Source organism: Annulohypoxylon maeteangense (assembly GCF_022496945.1).
Source record: "Annulohypoxylon maeteangense strain CBS 123835 unplaced genomic scaffold GGS22scaffold_1, whole genome shotgun sequence".
Taxonomy (NCBI): domain Eukaryota; kingdom Fungi; phylum Ascomycota; class Sordariomycetes; order Xylariales; family Hypoxylaceae; genus Annulohypoxylon; species Annulohypoxylon maeteangense.
The window spans coordinates 4,211,048-4,225,176 of NW_025953248.1; the positions used below are offsets into that span (position 1 = coordinate 4,211,048).

The 14,129-nt window shown below is 48.0% G+C and overlaps 4 protein-coding genes across 4 annotated transcripts; 2 read left to right on the forward strand and 2 right to left on the reverse strand.

The window, feature by feature from the left end:
- Positions 1–137: 137 nt before the first annotated feature.
- Positions 138–3,141, reverse strand: GGS22DRAFT_17725 (glycoside hydrolase family 20 protein). Its single transcript, XM_047963501.1, has 3 exons — positions 2,330–3,141; positions 1,085–2,254; positions 138–1,019 (listed from the first exon to the last, which is right to left on the reverse strand). Exons 1-3 carry the CDS (start codon positions 2,471–2,473, stop codon positions 597–599), a joined length of 1,737 nt encoding a protein of 578 aa, XP_047824561.1. The 5' UTR covers positions 2,474–3,141; the 3' UTR covers positions 138–596.
- Positions 3,142–4,508: 1,367 nt separating this feature from the next.
- GGS22DRAFT_184074 (aldehyde dehydrogenase) lies at positions 4,509–6,149 on the reverse strand (the record flags this gene model as incomplete). Its single annotated transcript, XM_047964151.1, has 3 exons — positions 4,509–5,513; positions 5,598–5,964; positions 6,022–6,149. 3 exons carry the CDS (start codon positions 6,147–6,149, stop codon positions 4,509–4,511), a joined length of 1,500 nt encoding a protein of 499 aa, XP_047824562.1.
- Positions 6,150–8,352: 2,203 nt separating this feature from the next.
- Positions 8,353–10,482, forward strand: GGS22DRAFT_151695 (uncharacterized protein). The gene is made up of 2 exons (XM_047959537.1): positions 8,353–9,046; positions 9,104–10,482. The coding sequence occupies exons 1-2, from the start codon at positions 8,658–8,660 to the stop codon at positions 10,242–10,244; spliced, it is 1,530 nt and encodes a 509-aa protein (XP_047824563.1). The 5' UTR covers positions 8,353–8,657; the 3' UTR covers positions 10,245–10,482.
- A 680-nt stretch (positions 10,483–11,162) lies between these two features.
- Positions 11,163–13,759, forward strand: GGS22DRAFT_151696 (Protoporphyrinogen oxidase). Its single transcript, XM_047959538.1, has 3 exons — positions 11,163–11,735; positions 11,817–12,482; positions 12,550–13,759. The coding sequence occupies exons 1-3, from the start codon at positions 11,256–11,258 to the stop codon at positions 13,489–13,491; spliced, it is 2,088 nt and encodes a 695-aa protein (XP_047824564.1). The 5' UTR covers positions 11,163–11,255; the 3' UTR covers positions 13,492–13,759.
- The last annotated feature ends 370 nt before the right edge of the window (positions 13,760–14,129 follow it).

Sequence of the window (14,129 nt, forward strand, 5' to 3'; positions counted from 1 at the left end):
TTCAGGCTTAACAATACGGATTCAAACTTTTGACCTGGCAGTGTAGATCGTGCTTTAGTCATCCCCGCAAGTCCGGCGTCTCATGAAGCACTTACATGGCTTCATCTATAGGGATAGAGTGGACATAAAGTTCTTACGTAGGATGCCGGCACTCTAGCTGTATAGTATAGCTTCGGCTATACCATCTTTCGTCGTTGATGACACTATCCGGACGGTTCCGATACGTGTTACGTATTAGTCCAACAACTTTAAATCAACGCATCCCTTACGCGGCGTGCTGAACGTAAGATATCACACCGCTATAATCTCACCCTTTCCAAGTTTCACTCCCAAGCTGAAACAACCAAGTAGCAACGTTAAGCCGAGGTGCAATGCCGCTGTATTATTAGCCCTAGATCTTTCCAGATCCGTTCGCCCTCCATATTTTACCTGTTTTTCTGATGACCCAAAATGTCTAAATATGTACAAGAAAGTCGCCAAATATGAGGCGGTGGCAGGATCCTATGTGTTCTTAAGTGACCCTAACAATTTATGTATCTCCTGGGAAGGATGATGATGATGAGTGTGTTAACGTCCCCCTTACAAGAGGAATTCCCTTATACGAACTCGCACGTGTGGGGATCTTGTCCCTGTGTGCAGTATGTCATCTGCACAGCTTCAGCATTGATGCCTCGAGCCACCAAGCGTTCTCGGAACTCAGCTAAGCGCGGTGCGGCGTCGAGTTGCGTGCGATTCTCTCCCGCGGCGTCGACTCTTCCAGACCATAGCACCTCGCCCGCCGCACTACCACGCGGCCATAAGATGCTGTCTAAGTTAATCTCGTCGATCGTCTCAGCCCATGCACCGACCTCGCCGCCTATTACTAGCTCCGCCTGCTCATCTGTAAGGCCCCCACGAGGGTCGTATGAGTAGATCAATCGCCAGTTCTTGTATGGCGTGCACCAGTCATTGAACGGGAAGCCTTCGTCAAACGCGTCCTCGGCAAAGTTAAGCCACTGTCCGCGACCACAGTCGAGATACTACGGAAGCGATGTTAGTCAAATACACTCGTTGTAAGTGCACAGCCTGAACTAGACAAGCTTACCCAGTAGTTGTAATTGCTGGTAATAACCTTGTGGCCTTGGGCGGTGAGCTTGTTAATGGCCGCATCTCCGAGCCAGGACTGGATCACAACATCGTCCCCGACGGTGACGTTATAACTAGCCGGAATCTCTTCCCAAACCATCGGTACCAAACCGGCTTTGCGAACTCTTGCGTGATGCTTGTCGATGAAACTCTGTAGGAGAGGCACGACTACTGCCGAATTGTTTGTGCCAACTGAAGGGTCAAGGTTGTATTCATTGAAGTTCACCTCATCACCACCTGTGTGGAAGTAGGCCGAGTATGGCGCAACTCTAGGCAGGAGATCATCCATCAGCTCGTCGAGGAAGGGGTCCACGTTGGAGTCGTTAAGTCTAATCTGGCCACAGGGAGGTTCGGCGCAATACGACGACCACGGAGCTGCACCCCAGCCAGTAACTATCTCCGGATGCGAAAGAGCCGCTACGCCGAAATGTCCGGGAGAATCAATCTCAAAAATAACCTCGATACCACGCTGGATCGCATACGTTTGGATAGCAGTCACAGCCGTGGGCGAGTACGTCTTTCCACGAGCATACGCGCCCTTCTGGTGGAGCTCTGGGAGAGAAGGGATCTCTAGAGGCCAAGATTGAGAATCTGTCGCATGGATGTGGATCCGGTTCATCTTGTTCCAGGAAAGAGCGTCGATAGTTCGATAGATGGCATCAAGAGGAAGGTAGTTCCTTGAGACGTCAAGAAGAAGGCCTCGATGGTCGTACTCGGGAGCATCTGTTATTTGCACGGGCGCCAAGTTCGTGTAAATCGGACCCTGAGAGTGCTCGAAAAACAGTTGCGAGAAGGTCTCCAAACCCCGAAGAATGCCCGTGGAAGATACAGCCGTGATCTTAGCCTTCCCATCAGTTCCAAGGGTCAAGCTGTATGACTCGTCGACATCACCAGCAAGGGGCTTGAACGTCTTTGCCGTGTCTGTCCCATTCTGAATGATGTCGAGGCAGGACACGTAAGTCTTTGGCTTCCAGATTTGCGGTTCCGTCTTCTCAAGTTGCATGCGTGGGTATAACTTCCACGGGACAAAGTTGTAGTCCAAGATGCTCTTGAGCGCACGTGATACACCTCCCTTTACAATCTCTTTACTGGTGAACTTGGAAGCTACATAATCCCGAGTCCAAGGGATCTGGTACGTCTACGTTAGTATTTGAGGCATGGTCGAGCGGAAACGCTTATTAGAAATGGAATAAAATAGGCATACATGGTCTCCGTTATAGGTAACAGCAAGGTGCTCTCCTATCCATAGAGTAGAGTTACCCGTGCTCACGGTTGTGGGAATTGGCCAAATTGCGTGAACGGACGTGGCGGTAAGCAAGAAAAATGAAAGAATGACGTTCGACAACATGGTGGCGTCGAGTGGGGAAACACGAAGGCGAAGGGGACAAGAAAAAACAAGAGGCAAGAAGCAGAACGAAGAGAAGGGCGTAGTATGTAGGTATTAATGAATGTCTAGGAGCGGGATGCCGAATTCTTATTAGGATCTTCTCTAGTGGTCCTCGGCGTGCACGCGTCTTAGAAGTGCAACAATAAGCCGGCTGATTCGGCGCCAAGGTGGGTTGTTCGTCTCCGACAACTCCAACTGCAGTTGCTGGGTTTGCTGGGTTTGTGACCTCGTGGCAAGGCGAACTAGAAGTTGGAAGACCGAAGACGTCCTATCTAGAATCTAGATAGAGGCGCAGCTACTCCCGTAATAGGCAGCTAGTAGACAGCCAGGTGCCGGAAAGTTGGACGGGTGGGAGGCTCAAGAATAGGCCAAAGCTGCCCCAAGATCCGGGTCTCCTTGATCTCCTTCCCTCTCTATCCGCCTACTAGCGCGTCGCAACGTTACTTTATTTATATCTAAACCACGCCGTCGTCTGGGTTGACAGGTTCGTGATAAAAAAAGGCGATAAGCACTGACAGCCGCTTGGACGGGTAGATCGTTTGAACGAGTGTGGTTGCTCCTAAGCTGTAGGGCAGTGGAGGGGCACGTTTTATTGTTTCCCTCGGTGTTTGCCCTTTTTTTTTTTTTTTTTTTTTCTATTTTCTGTTCTTGCGGACCTGGTGGCTGCTGAAGGAAAGACAAGAGATCTGGTTCTTGATGAGATTGATTGAGCTGATTGGCCAGTCAATTAATGCAGGTCCTCTCTCATCTAAAGGATCGAGAATGAATGCCTGAATACTCAATCAATCTCACAGTCTCATTCGGCTAATTCTAGCCCCCATTGAACGATGATGTATGAATGAGGACAGGGGCAAATCTGTTTTCGGGTTGCTCATTAAAATAAAATCCTAAGGCAACCCTGGCAGTTGATCCTTTTGCGGATCTCATGGCTGTTATTTCTGGATATTTCTGGCTCAGCAAAGCTCAGCAAAGCCCAGGCTGCCAGGAGACCCGGCAAGCAGCAGGCCTAGCAAGCACAGGCACGGCGAGCAATAGGAAGCCCTTTTGCTTTTAGTGTGGGATGGACTTATGAGAATAGGGAAGTGATCTTCACCCCATGATTTACCATATTTGGACTAAACCGATTGGCTGTTTGTTGACAAGCAAGATGGCACGATGTCTTGCCGCATGCCAACCAAGTTGAACCAACCATTGAAGAATTGGAAAAGCCTAAGTTGCTACTAGGCACTAGGCAAAGGTGGTTTTGTTTGTACGAGCTTGTACGAGGTGACATCTTATTAACATTTTTAATAAATACATCCATGAAAGTATCAAAGTCTCTCATGCACATATCTTATGGTTACACGGCTTAAAGTATTAAAATTACCTAACAGCTACCGGTACTTAGCGTCCTGTCAGACCGTTCTTCGGGAATCAACGATGTGTCTTCAAGTGCCGCGAACTTAAAAATCCAACTGACGGGAAGGGAACGCAGCTAATAAACTCAATCAACACTAATAAAATCATCAATGCATGGAAGGAATGCACGTTATTAGATTGATGCGACAAAAAGAGAAAAATAAAACTTAAAAATTGGCCTAGGGCTTAGGAATGTATCCATATTGTTGTACTCTGTATATTAACGCGCTTAGGCGATCATAATTGCTGACTTGCAGTTATCTGCCGGGATTCCAAAAGGACACAACGATGTTCTGTTAAAAGCCAATTGATGATGCCACAATCATACCCTACCTGCCTACATTCGGGAAGGAGCCGAAATCAAAACACCATGGACCTGTCAGACACGTGAGCCAGACGATGGATGTTGATCCCTTCAACTTCCTAGGAATAGGCAGGTAACTGCTAACTACCTACAGAGTAAAATTTGAGGGATTACATATTCCTTCCGTCATGCTTCTATTGCTAACGTAACACGACGAACAAGATAAGATCGTCATCTCATCAGGCACAAATAGTAACATTATCGTACAATCCCGGAACCGAATAATTCTAAAATTTAAATCTTCTGACCCAAGTTCACATAAATAGCCTTAGTTTGCGTGTACGCCGCTAGACCGGCCTCTCCCAACTCTCGGCCGATACCACTCTGCTTCACGCCTCCGAACGGTACGCGGAAATCGGAGTCGTTCGACGAATTGATCCAGACCATACCTGCTTCGATGCGCGCGGCTACGCGGTGGGCAAGCTCGATATCCTTTGTGTGAACGGCCGCACCAAGCCCATATGTGGTATCGTTCGCCATCGCGATTGCTTCCTTTTCCGTCTTGAAGGGCACGATGACAACGAATGGGCCGAATACTTCTTCTCGGTAAATCTTCATATTTTCCTTTACGTTAGTGAAGATGGTGGGTTCAATGAAATAGCCCTTCCCATTCAGCGGGCAAGGGATACCTCCGGCCGTCAGTGTGGCGCCTTCTGTCTTACCCGATTCCACGAAATCCAAGATCCTGTCGTACTGTGATTTCGTTACCTGGGGGCCTTGGAAGGTGTCTTCCGCAAAGGGATCTCCGACTTTGCTAGTTGTTTTAACTACCTCTCGGAACACGTTCACGAACTTTTCATATACGGTGTCTTGGACGAGCAGTCGCGAAGTTGCTGTGCAGATTTGTCCCATGTTGCTCATAATTCCACCGTGAGCCCATTTCGCTGCTTGTTCAATATCAGCATCTCCGAAGACCAATAACGGCGATTTTCCTCCAGTCTCAAGTGTGATGTTCTTCATGTTGATGCTAGCAGTCTTCATGATCTGCTTTCCGGTCCCGGTTGAACCGGTGAAGGCGATCTTGTCAACGCCTAGATGACTGGCTAATGTATGACCAGCATCTCGGCCATATCCGTTGGTTATATTGACAACTCCGGGAGGAAACCCTGCCTTGACGATGAGGTTCGCTAGGTACAGAATGGATAATGGGGTTTGCTCTGCAGGTTTCATAACGATAGTATTTCCACAGGACAGTGCAGGTCCAAGTTTCCAAGAAGCCATACCCAGAGGGTAGTTCCACTACGTAACCCCTGGTGTCAGTGCTCACCCGCATTCTAAACTTTGATCATAGGGAGGTGAGAGTCAACGTGTAAGCCCACTTACTGGGATGATCTGAGCGCAAACGCCGATGGGTTGTTTCAACGTGTAGACAAATTTCTGACTTATCGTAGGAATAGTTTCACCGTGAATCTTATCGGCGTAACCAGCGTAATACCTAATTGTCTCGATGACGCTTTCTAGGTCACCCATAGAGGAACTAAATGGTTTGCCATTATCCCATGTCTCGATGGTGGCTAGGATCTCTTTCTCCTGTTCGATCAAGTCCGCAAATTTGAACATCATCCTACCGCGTTCAGTTCCGGTGATATCGCGCCATGATTCATGATTTAATGCGGCCCTAGCAGCAGCCACCGCGCGGTCAATGTCTTCGGAACTCGCAGCCTCAACTGTACAGATCTCTTGTTCATTCCTAGACATGGTTTGGTTAGTATATTGGTTGGTTGCCTTAAGAGGGTGATCTACTAACGTTGGGTTGATACTCGTAATCTTGAGGTTCTGGCTTGATTTCACGAATTCGTTGTTGATGAATAAGCCGGTAGGAAGGGTGAATTTCTTGCCGTTAGGGGCCGTGAGATCAACTTTTAAGTTCGACATTGTAGATATGAGGCGAGATGAACAGTTTCGATTCAGATAGTTAAGTGTCCAACTTGTGCGAGTTGCTCTCATAAAGGAACGCAACATGGTTGGTATAGTTGGAACGCGTTATATATCAGCACGTAAGTTTGTCTGAACTGGCTACCTATCTATCTATTGGCTGTTAGCAAGCGTGATGACCAAATGCATACGCATTCCCCGCATCATTATCTTGCGTAATCCGGCATCGCTGATAGCCTTTAGGCAAGTTACACCTGCTGTATCTGAGTGTTTGAGTATTCCCCCGCTCCCCCGATGAAGTACACGTGCTTGTGCAACCACCCCGCCAGGTGTAACCCGGGCGAGTGGGGGCGCTAGTCCGGGTCGGGTCGTTGATCCGGATCTGCTTGGCCGGTCCGGATAACGCCGTACCACCACGCCATCTTGGACCCGTAAAATGCCTAGGTGCATTTAATAGGGATACGCTAATTTGATTCTCTACGACTTCATTCCAATAACACTACCCGAATTACACCTACCACTCCTCTTCTCCGGGACTTCTGATGTTGGTTAAATCATCCTCAAACCCGAGATGCATGACCGTTCCTCGGCGTACGTCATTAAACTCAACAGTATCAACAACATCAACTAAGTAAATTAGTAGGTAAGGGCATGGCGCCCCATTTCAGTTCCGACCACGATAATTCTCGGAGCTTTTTCTCCCACTCTTCGACGTCTTCTGCTATTGGAGTCCAATAGCCACCTTCTAGATATTAGTGATAGTCATCATTGATGCTTAAAATAGATATAAAATACCTCCATTATGCCGGTCCAAATCTGTCTGGCTTTGGGTTTCGCAGAAAGTGACTTGGCCCGGATCCCCTTTACCTCAATCATTTCCTCGGTCATCAGCGACGTCGCTTGATAGAGAAGATATACGACAGCGATGGATAAGGTCAATATGGCTGAAGGAGAATAGCCTAAGGCAATCAGAGACCGTTCCGGCCGTCTCTAAGCCCATATGTACCTCCATTCCTAATGCAAGGGATGATAAAACTAGGGCAAACTAGGAGGCTCTTTTAAAGTAAGATATAGATTTTAACTTCTTTATGGAGAGCACTCCGATAGTAAGAGAAAGGAGAAACATATGTGCTCCGTCAATCTCACGACTCGCACGTTTGCTTAGTTTCCAATGCAAGTTCTGCTCAGATGAGATGTCTTGTGGCCAATGCCACTTTGCTAATATTCAGTCTTGAGCTTCTCATGTATAGCGTTAGGTAACGGTTCTTACACTCTCAAACCTCTCCTAACTGGTATCATCGCTGTGTGTGAATGAATTCTGTCCTTTAACCTAAGCAGATGAGTGCCTAAGCGCCCTTGTGCTACTATGTCGTTGAGCTCTATTATTATTGAGATAACAACATCTCTTGGAGCACTTGTTATAATATGAGTCGAACTAGTTGCTCTATGCAATGAACAGATAAATGCAGATTTGGATCCAGTACGAGCCAGTGCGGTGTTTACATGGTCTCCTAACCTGCAAGGTCTGTATCCTCACCCATGTTTCCTTTATGAAGGCTATCGCAAGGTCGAGGCTTTCGAGTTGTATTATTTTTTATTGAACGACGACGGAGTACCTGCTTACAGACATGAGACCACGGAAAACGACGGCCAGTATTATTTTCACTAAGATGGGACCTAATCGTTGTTATTCCAAAGCCTCAGCCATGCTGCTGCCCAGAATCTAGGCCATCTTTTGACTCTTTAATACAATCATCGGATGGGTGCCATGCATAGGGGGCATAGGGGCTCTTGCCTTGTCCAATCCAGGTTAAACAGTGACATCAGGGATTTTGCAAAGTGTGTTATGATTAGGTTAGTAGTAGGCGCTGGATTCAGAGTTGTAAGATTTTGCTGTTTTAAGGGTATCGAATAGATGTTTGTGTCGCAAATCGCTGGGTTAGAGCAGCGTGAGAAAAATGTGAAAAGTAGAATGCAGGTACGGATCATTACAAAGCAAATGGTCACTGGGCTAAATCTAAGCACGGACCGCCAAATAATAAATGCGGTGGCTGTCACTAGCGTACTTATTCAATCTGCACGGTTTTCGGCTGTTTGTACTAGGTACCTAGGTACCTGTCCAATCAAATTTGTGGCGGTGCTTACCATTAACAATGGAAGTTACTCTCCCAGATTCCGGTCGTCTCTAGATCTTCTCAACTTCAACAACGTCATTCTTTTTTTCCGAAATCAACGTTCAACTTGTCAAACATCTCTCGTCCTGAAGTTCCTATTGACAATCACGAATTCAGTTGATTTCCGATCATCCGAAAAAATTGCAAGACGACTGAGGCCTTGTTGTGTGCCCCACTGTCGTGTTTTGCCACCGCCATCGCTATCCCCCATCGCGGTTAAAAATTGACGACGCGCACATCGCATCCGCCCTATACTCTCTTGACAACTTCGAGAAAGATTTGCTACTACCATTCCAACCTCTACGATTTACGTCGAAATCCGTTTTATTTCATAATGGCTGTCGAAGTAGTCATGAACACGCCGTTGGCGGATGCGCTTAACATGGCCATACAGCCGAAGTTGGTAGAAGTAGGATGGGCATCAGGCGGCGCTGAAGATGGCGCGTTATCCGAATATATCATTTTGATGCTGGTCAATAGAAAGACGCAAGATCAAATCGCTGCTGAACTTGCTGGAGATCTTCTAAGCCTTGGTCCTGATGACCCAGGTGCTCGAGATTTTGCGAAGTGGCTCTTTGACGAGATTGAGTCTCTTAACTCTCAACTGAACGGGGGTTCGGGTCAATTGGAAAGTGCCACTAGCGAGGCTTTGCAGAACCCTGCTCCTTCCGCAGACCAGGACGCGGACATAACGATGTCACTCGACGGTCCCGAGCTAAACGCGTAAGTTACCACTGATAGATTGCCTTGCATTTTCTTGAGTTAGCTAACATCAACTAGTCCCACAGGACCTAGATCTATGAGGAATGGCGGTGCGCGAGGTGGCCGAGAGAAAAGGATGCTTGGTCAAATGGCTAAGGCTATGGACCGTAGCCATGATAACGTCTTGCACCGTGTCCGAGCCAACGGCAACGAACGTATCAATACTCATCGAGCGCCACCTACCGGACCAAGAGGCGGCGGTTTCGGGCGCGGAAATCCTCGCATGACTAGCAATCGTGGTGCTGGATTTGCCGCGCACCTTAACCAAGCCGTTGGAAACATGTCTCCTCAGATGCAAGGTCCTCCTCCCGCAATGAATGGCATGGGTGATATGAGTTGGATGATACCCGGCGCCCAGGATCAGCTATTCCAGATGATTCAACAACAGAATCAGATGATGCAGCAAATGCAACAACAATTGAACCAACAAACCCAGACTGCGGGTGGCCGACCCCACGGACGGTCTCTCTTCGATCGCGTGCAAAGCCCGCGAGGAGGTAGACGAGGAGGGCATGCCAATGGACATCGCCCGCACCAGACAGATCCCGCAAGCTCTAACGGAGCCACAGGTGATGAGGACATCGACATGGCTCAGGCTAGACGCGACCCGCCTAACCCCGACACAACGGTTTGCAAGTACAACTTGGCCTGCACGAATAAAGATTGCAAATTTGCTCACCAATCCCCTGCGGCACCGCCCAATACCACGGTTGACATCTCGGACGTATGCACATACGGCGCCGCGTGCAAAAACCGCAAGTGCGTCGGTCGTCATCCGTCCCCAGCAACCAGGCGAGCACACCAGAACGAACAAGAGTGCAAGTTCTTCCCCAATTGCGCCAACATGAACTGTCCGTTTAAGCACCCAGACATGCCTCCTTGCCGGAATGGAGGCGACTGTGTTGTGGAAGGTTGCAAGTTCACGCATCTCCAGACCATGTGCAAGTTCTCACCTTGTACCAACCGATTCTGTCCTTACAAACATGAGGAGGGCCAACGCGGAACGTTCCAGGACAAAGTATGGACAGCCGGCGGCGCGGGAGGTCACGTTAGCGAACGCAAGTTTGTAGATGGGGATGGTCTAGAGGAGCTTATCGTACCGGGCGGAGAGACAGTCGCGGCTCAAGAGCCAACAGCGATGGAGGAAGGTACAGCATAGGGGGATCTCGATACGAAAGGTATGGATGGAATTTACGATCGTGTACTGAGGGCACAAAAGGTGACGATGGATCAGTGGTTCCTAGGGAAGGGAATAGGGGGTTGTGAAGGGCTCACAATTCTAGACTTGGTATTGCTGCAGGCGTTAGGTTGGTGATAGGAAAAGGAAACTCAAGGGCTTTCTCAAGGAACTTCGAGCAGCAGTGCAATATACCCGATGCATTTTGTGATTTGCCAAATGAAGGTATCGACTTTGATGCTTCGTGAAGTGATTATACTATGCCAGGTGGTATATTTATGAAATAGAATTATGCATACTCTGTATATGTAGATACATGTAGATACATGTATGCACCGATGTTTACCCCGCTATTTATACAGTAAGGGTCCAAATGAATCCGGGCCACCCCCCATTTTACACCAAAACTCTACCTTTTTACTTTATGATAACTTGAGCAACAAAATTCGCAGAATTATATGGTTTATTATTTTAGGTAGACGATTATTTAATCTATAATTCTTATACTGAAGTAATTGTAGATATCGTAAGATTGAAAGAGTTATTACAGGCTTAAGTGGGAGTAAGTTAGGTTTTTCAAATGTCCCATACAAAAATTTACGGTTTGTATGGGGAACTCATGAAATCCCACCTTACGTTGACTTTATCCTGCTATAACTTCTTCAATCTTAAAGTATATAAAATTATTTCGGTATATAAATTATAGATATAGTAATTTTCTATATCAAAAAGAAAACTATATAATTTTACGAATTATATTTGTGGAATTATCGCATATTGAAAAAGTAGCAAAATGGCTATTTTTGGTGTGTTTTTGGAGGTGGCCCGGATTAATTTGGACCCTTACTGTATATGTACATATACTTACCTACCAGGTACGGAGCTCAACTTAGCATTGAAGAACAACGCCACTTTACAAATTCCTCCATTGATTTTTTAATAATTGCTCAATATGTAATCTCCACCGCTACAGCTGGTTCTGTTTTACGTGAAATGACTTTCCAACATGTCTATATTGGTCTTCTAAGGTCTGCGTACTGCAATGCGCGACATGGCGTTCGCACCAGACTTTCGAGATTTCCCACCTCGCGGCGGCTGAGCTCCTTGGAAAGTCGGAATACGACTCTTAACCCGTCAATTGGTCGCCAATTGACCTATACCCGAACCGAGAAGCTTCCCAGATCCCAGAAGAAGACATTCTCGACTACTAGAACCCAGAATGCCCAGCGGGAAATCGCCGTTCTCGGCGGTGGCATCACAGGGCTCACTGCCGCTCATTACCTAGCTCGCAACGCGAAGAACGCACATATCACGCTGTACGAAGGGTCTTCGAGACTGGGCGGTTGGGTACAATCAGAAACTCTCCGTGTAGGCGACGGGGAGAATGATAAGGTCCGGTTCCAGCGTGGTCCACGAATACTTAGGCCTTATACAACGTCTGTAAAGTACGACGAAATGGTCTTATATGACGTGGTGTGTATACGTTGTATTCTCTGGCCTCGGTTACTTAAAAAACCTTGAGGACCTTGCTAATAGGAATTCTCTTTTCTGTAGCTCACTAATCTAAATTTATACCTATCGCTTCGCTTTATTTCCAAAAAAGATCATTCTCGTTACTTATACTACCCGGACCACCTAGTTAAGATGCCGTCACGCGAAAGAACCCTAGACAACTTTCTCGCGACCTTCAACAGCCTCCTTACCGAACCCATATGGGCCGGAGGTATTAAGTCCGGTCTCGCGGCGTATTTTACGGACTTCGCATCTGAGCAACCCACAGATTACAAACCGTTAGCCCAAGACGAATCTATTGGCCAATATTTCGATAGGATGTTCGAAGGAGACGACCGAATCACCAATAACGTAATTTCCGGCATGATCCATGGCATCTCCGGCGGCGACATATACAAATTGAGCGCCAAGTATTCCATCTTCGGCGAGATGTGGCGCAAGAGCAAGAGTCCCTTAAACTTGTCAGGTCGTCATATTTATACGGAGGCTAAGGATTTCATCATGTTCCGTGATATGATAAATAGCGAGAACTCCCTCTATCTTGCTATGATGCTTGATGAAGCTAGGGACGCTGATATCATGGCATTCGACGACGGCCTCGACACCCTTGTCGATGGACTAGTCAATGATTTAAAGACACAGAAGAACGTAACTATTAAAACCGATCACCCGGTCACGGCTATAGCCTACGAAAAAGACAAAGTCTCGGTAAATATTCTATCTAGTCCCGTGTAAGGAAGTAGTTGTGCATGCTAACATCACCATCATCGCCTAGATAAAAACTAAGGACAAGTCCCCGAAGCAATACGACCAGGTAATCAGCACCCTCTTCTCAAAGCACCTAGCCTCGCTCGTCCAACCCGGTCTCCTACTCGCGCTAGAAGACGCCCCCGCTGTCAGCATGATGGTCGTCAACATGTGGTTTCCGAACCCGGATATCCTAGCCAACAACCATGGATTTGGGTACCTAGTGCCGTCCACGACACCGGACAATGATGAGTGTCTGCTCGGCGTGCTCTTCGACTCCGACATCCAGACCGTGCCCGACCCCATTCCGGGGACCAAAGTCACCGCCATGCTCGGCGGTCACCACTGGGACGGCTGGGAGCAGCTGCCGTCGGCGGAGATGGGCGCCGCGATGGCCAAGGACGCCGTGCGCCGACACCTCAATCTCGATCCCGCAGAGCCCGTGTTCGCCTCTGCGAAGCTCTGCCGCGACTGCATGCCACAGCACCTCGTCGGCCACGGCAAGCGCATGGCCGACGCACACGAGGATCTCATGATATCATTCAAAGGCCGCCTCTCCGTCGCCGGACCAAGTTACACCGGGCTCGGCGTAATCCCCGCTATGCGCGCGGGCTTCGACATCGCAATGGCCGTAGCGAAAGGCCACGGCCCGCCGTGGTTCGGCGACCGCGTTCCCGAAAGACCCTTCCTCCGCGTCGTCCCACAAGACATCACCGGCATCCAAACCGACCACGTCGGCATGACGGGCCTCCTAGGCTTCACCTTAAGGGACACGGAAACCCTCCTCCTCGCGCCGAAAAAGCACATGTGGGGGAAGAAGTGGCAGACCGATTGGGCTACCTTTGAGACACGCGAGAATTGGGAGCAGGTTAAGGCGGAGATTTATAAGACGGCGTTGGAGGGGAAGGGGAAGATGAGGTTTGTTTTGAAGAAGGACGGGGGAGAGAAAGAGAAGGAGAAAGAGCAATAATTGTGGGGGTGTATGTATAAGGTCTAGAGATCGCGAAGGGGCGGTCTGGAATGAATGGATGAATGAATGGTTTAGGTCGGGTTTATTTACCTGTGTATAATGGGGATGATGAGCGTTAACGAATTCGTTGATCTTTTTCTCTGGGATACTTAGCTATATGATTGCGAAGTTGTTATGTACTTATGGAATAGGATCATTTAGCACGTCAGGCAAGTCACTATGCAAATAAATAAACACAAATTCGGTAATGAATCAATTAGCTAATGAATTTATAAGCTCGCTGCAAATGCTATTGCTATGCCACGCCATCCCAATGCTGATGCCCTCTTTTTGCCGACTAAAGGGACTGATGCTATGCGCCTGGTTCACTTATGCTGATGTGCTGTCGATTGCTCAGCTGTCTAGACCGTAGACCTTTGACCATGCGTGAAACTGGAAACAGAAAACAACCGAAAATCAGGTATGCGTGCGCTATTTTTTATACACCGAGATGGGGTGAGGCCAACCGAAGGCCTTCAATGAAATAAGGGAAATGTTCCAAGAAAAGTTCTATGCTTGACGGACAGGCGTAGTGTCAGGTGCAAGCGGAACTTCGTATGTTCGTATGCTATAATAGGCATGGGTATATCTGCACGACA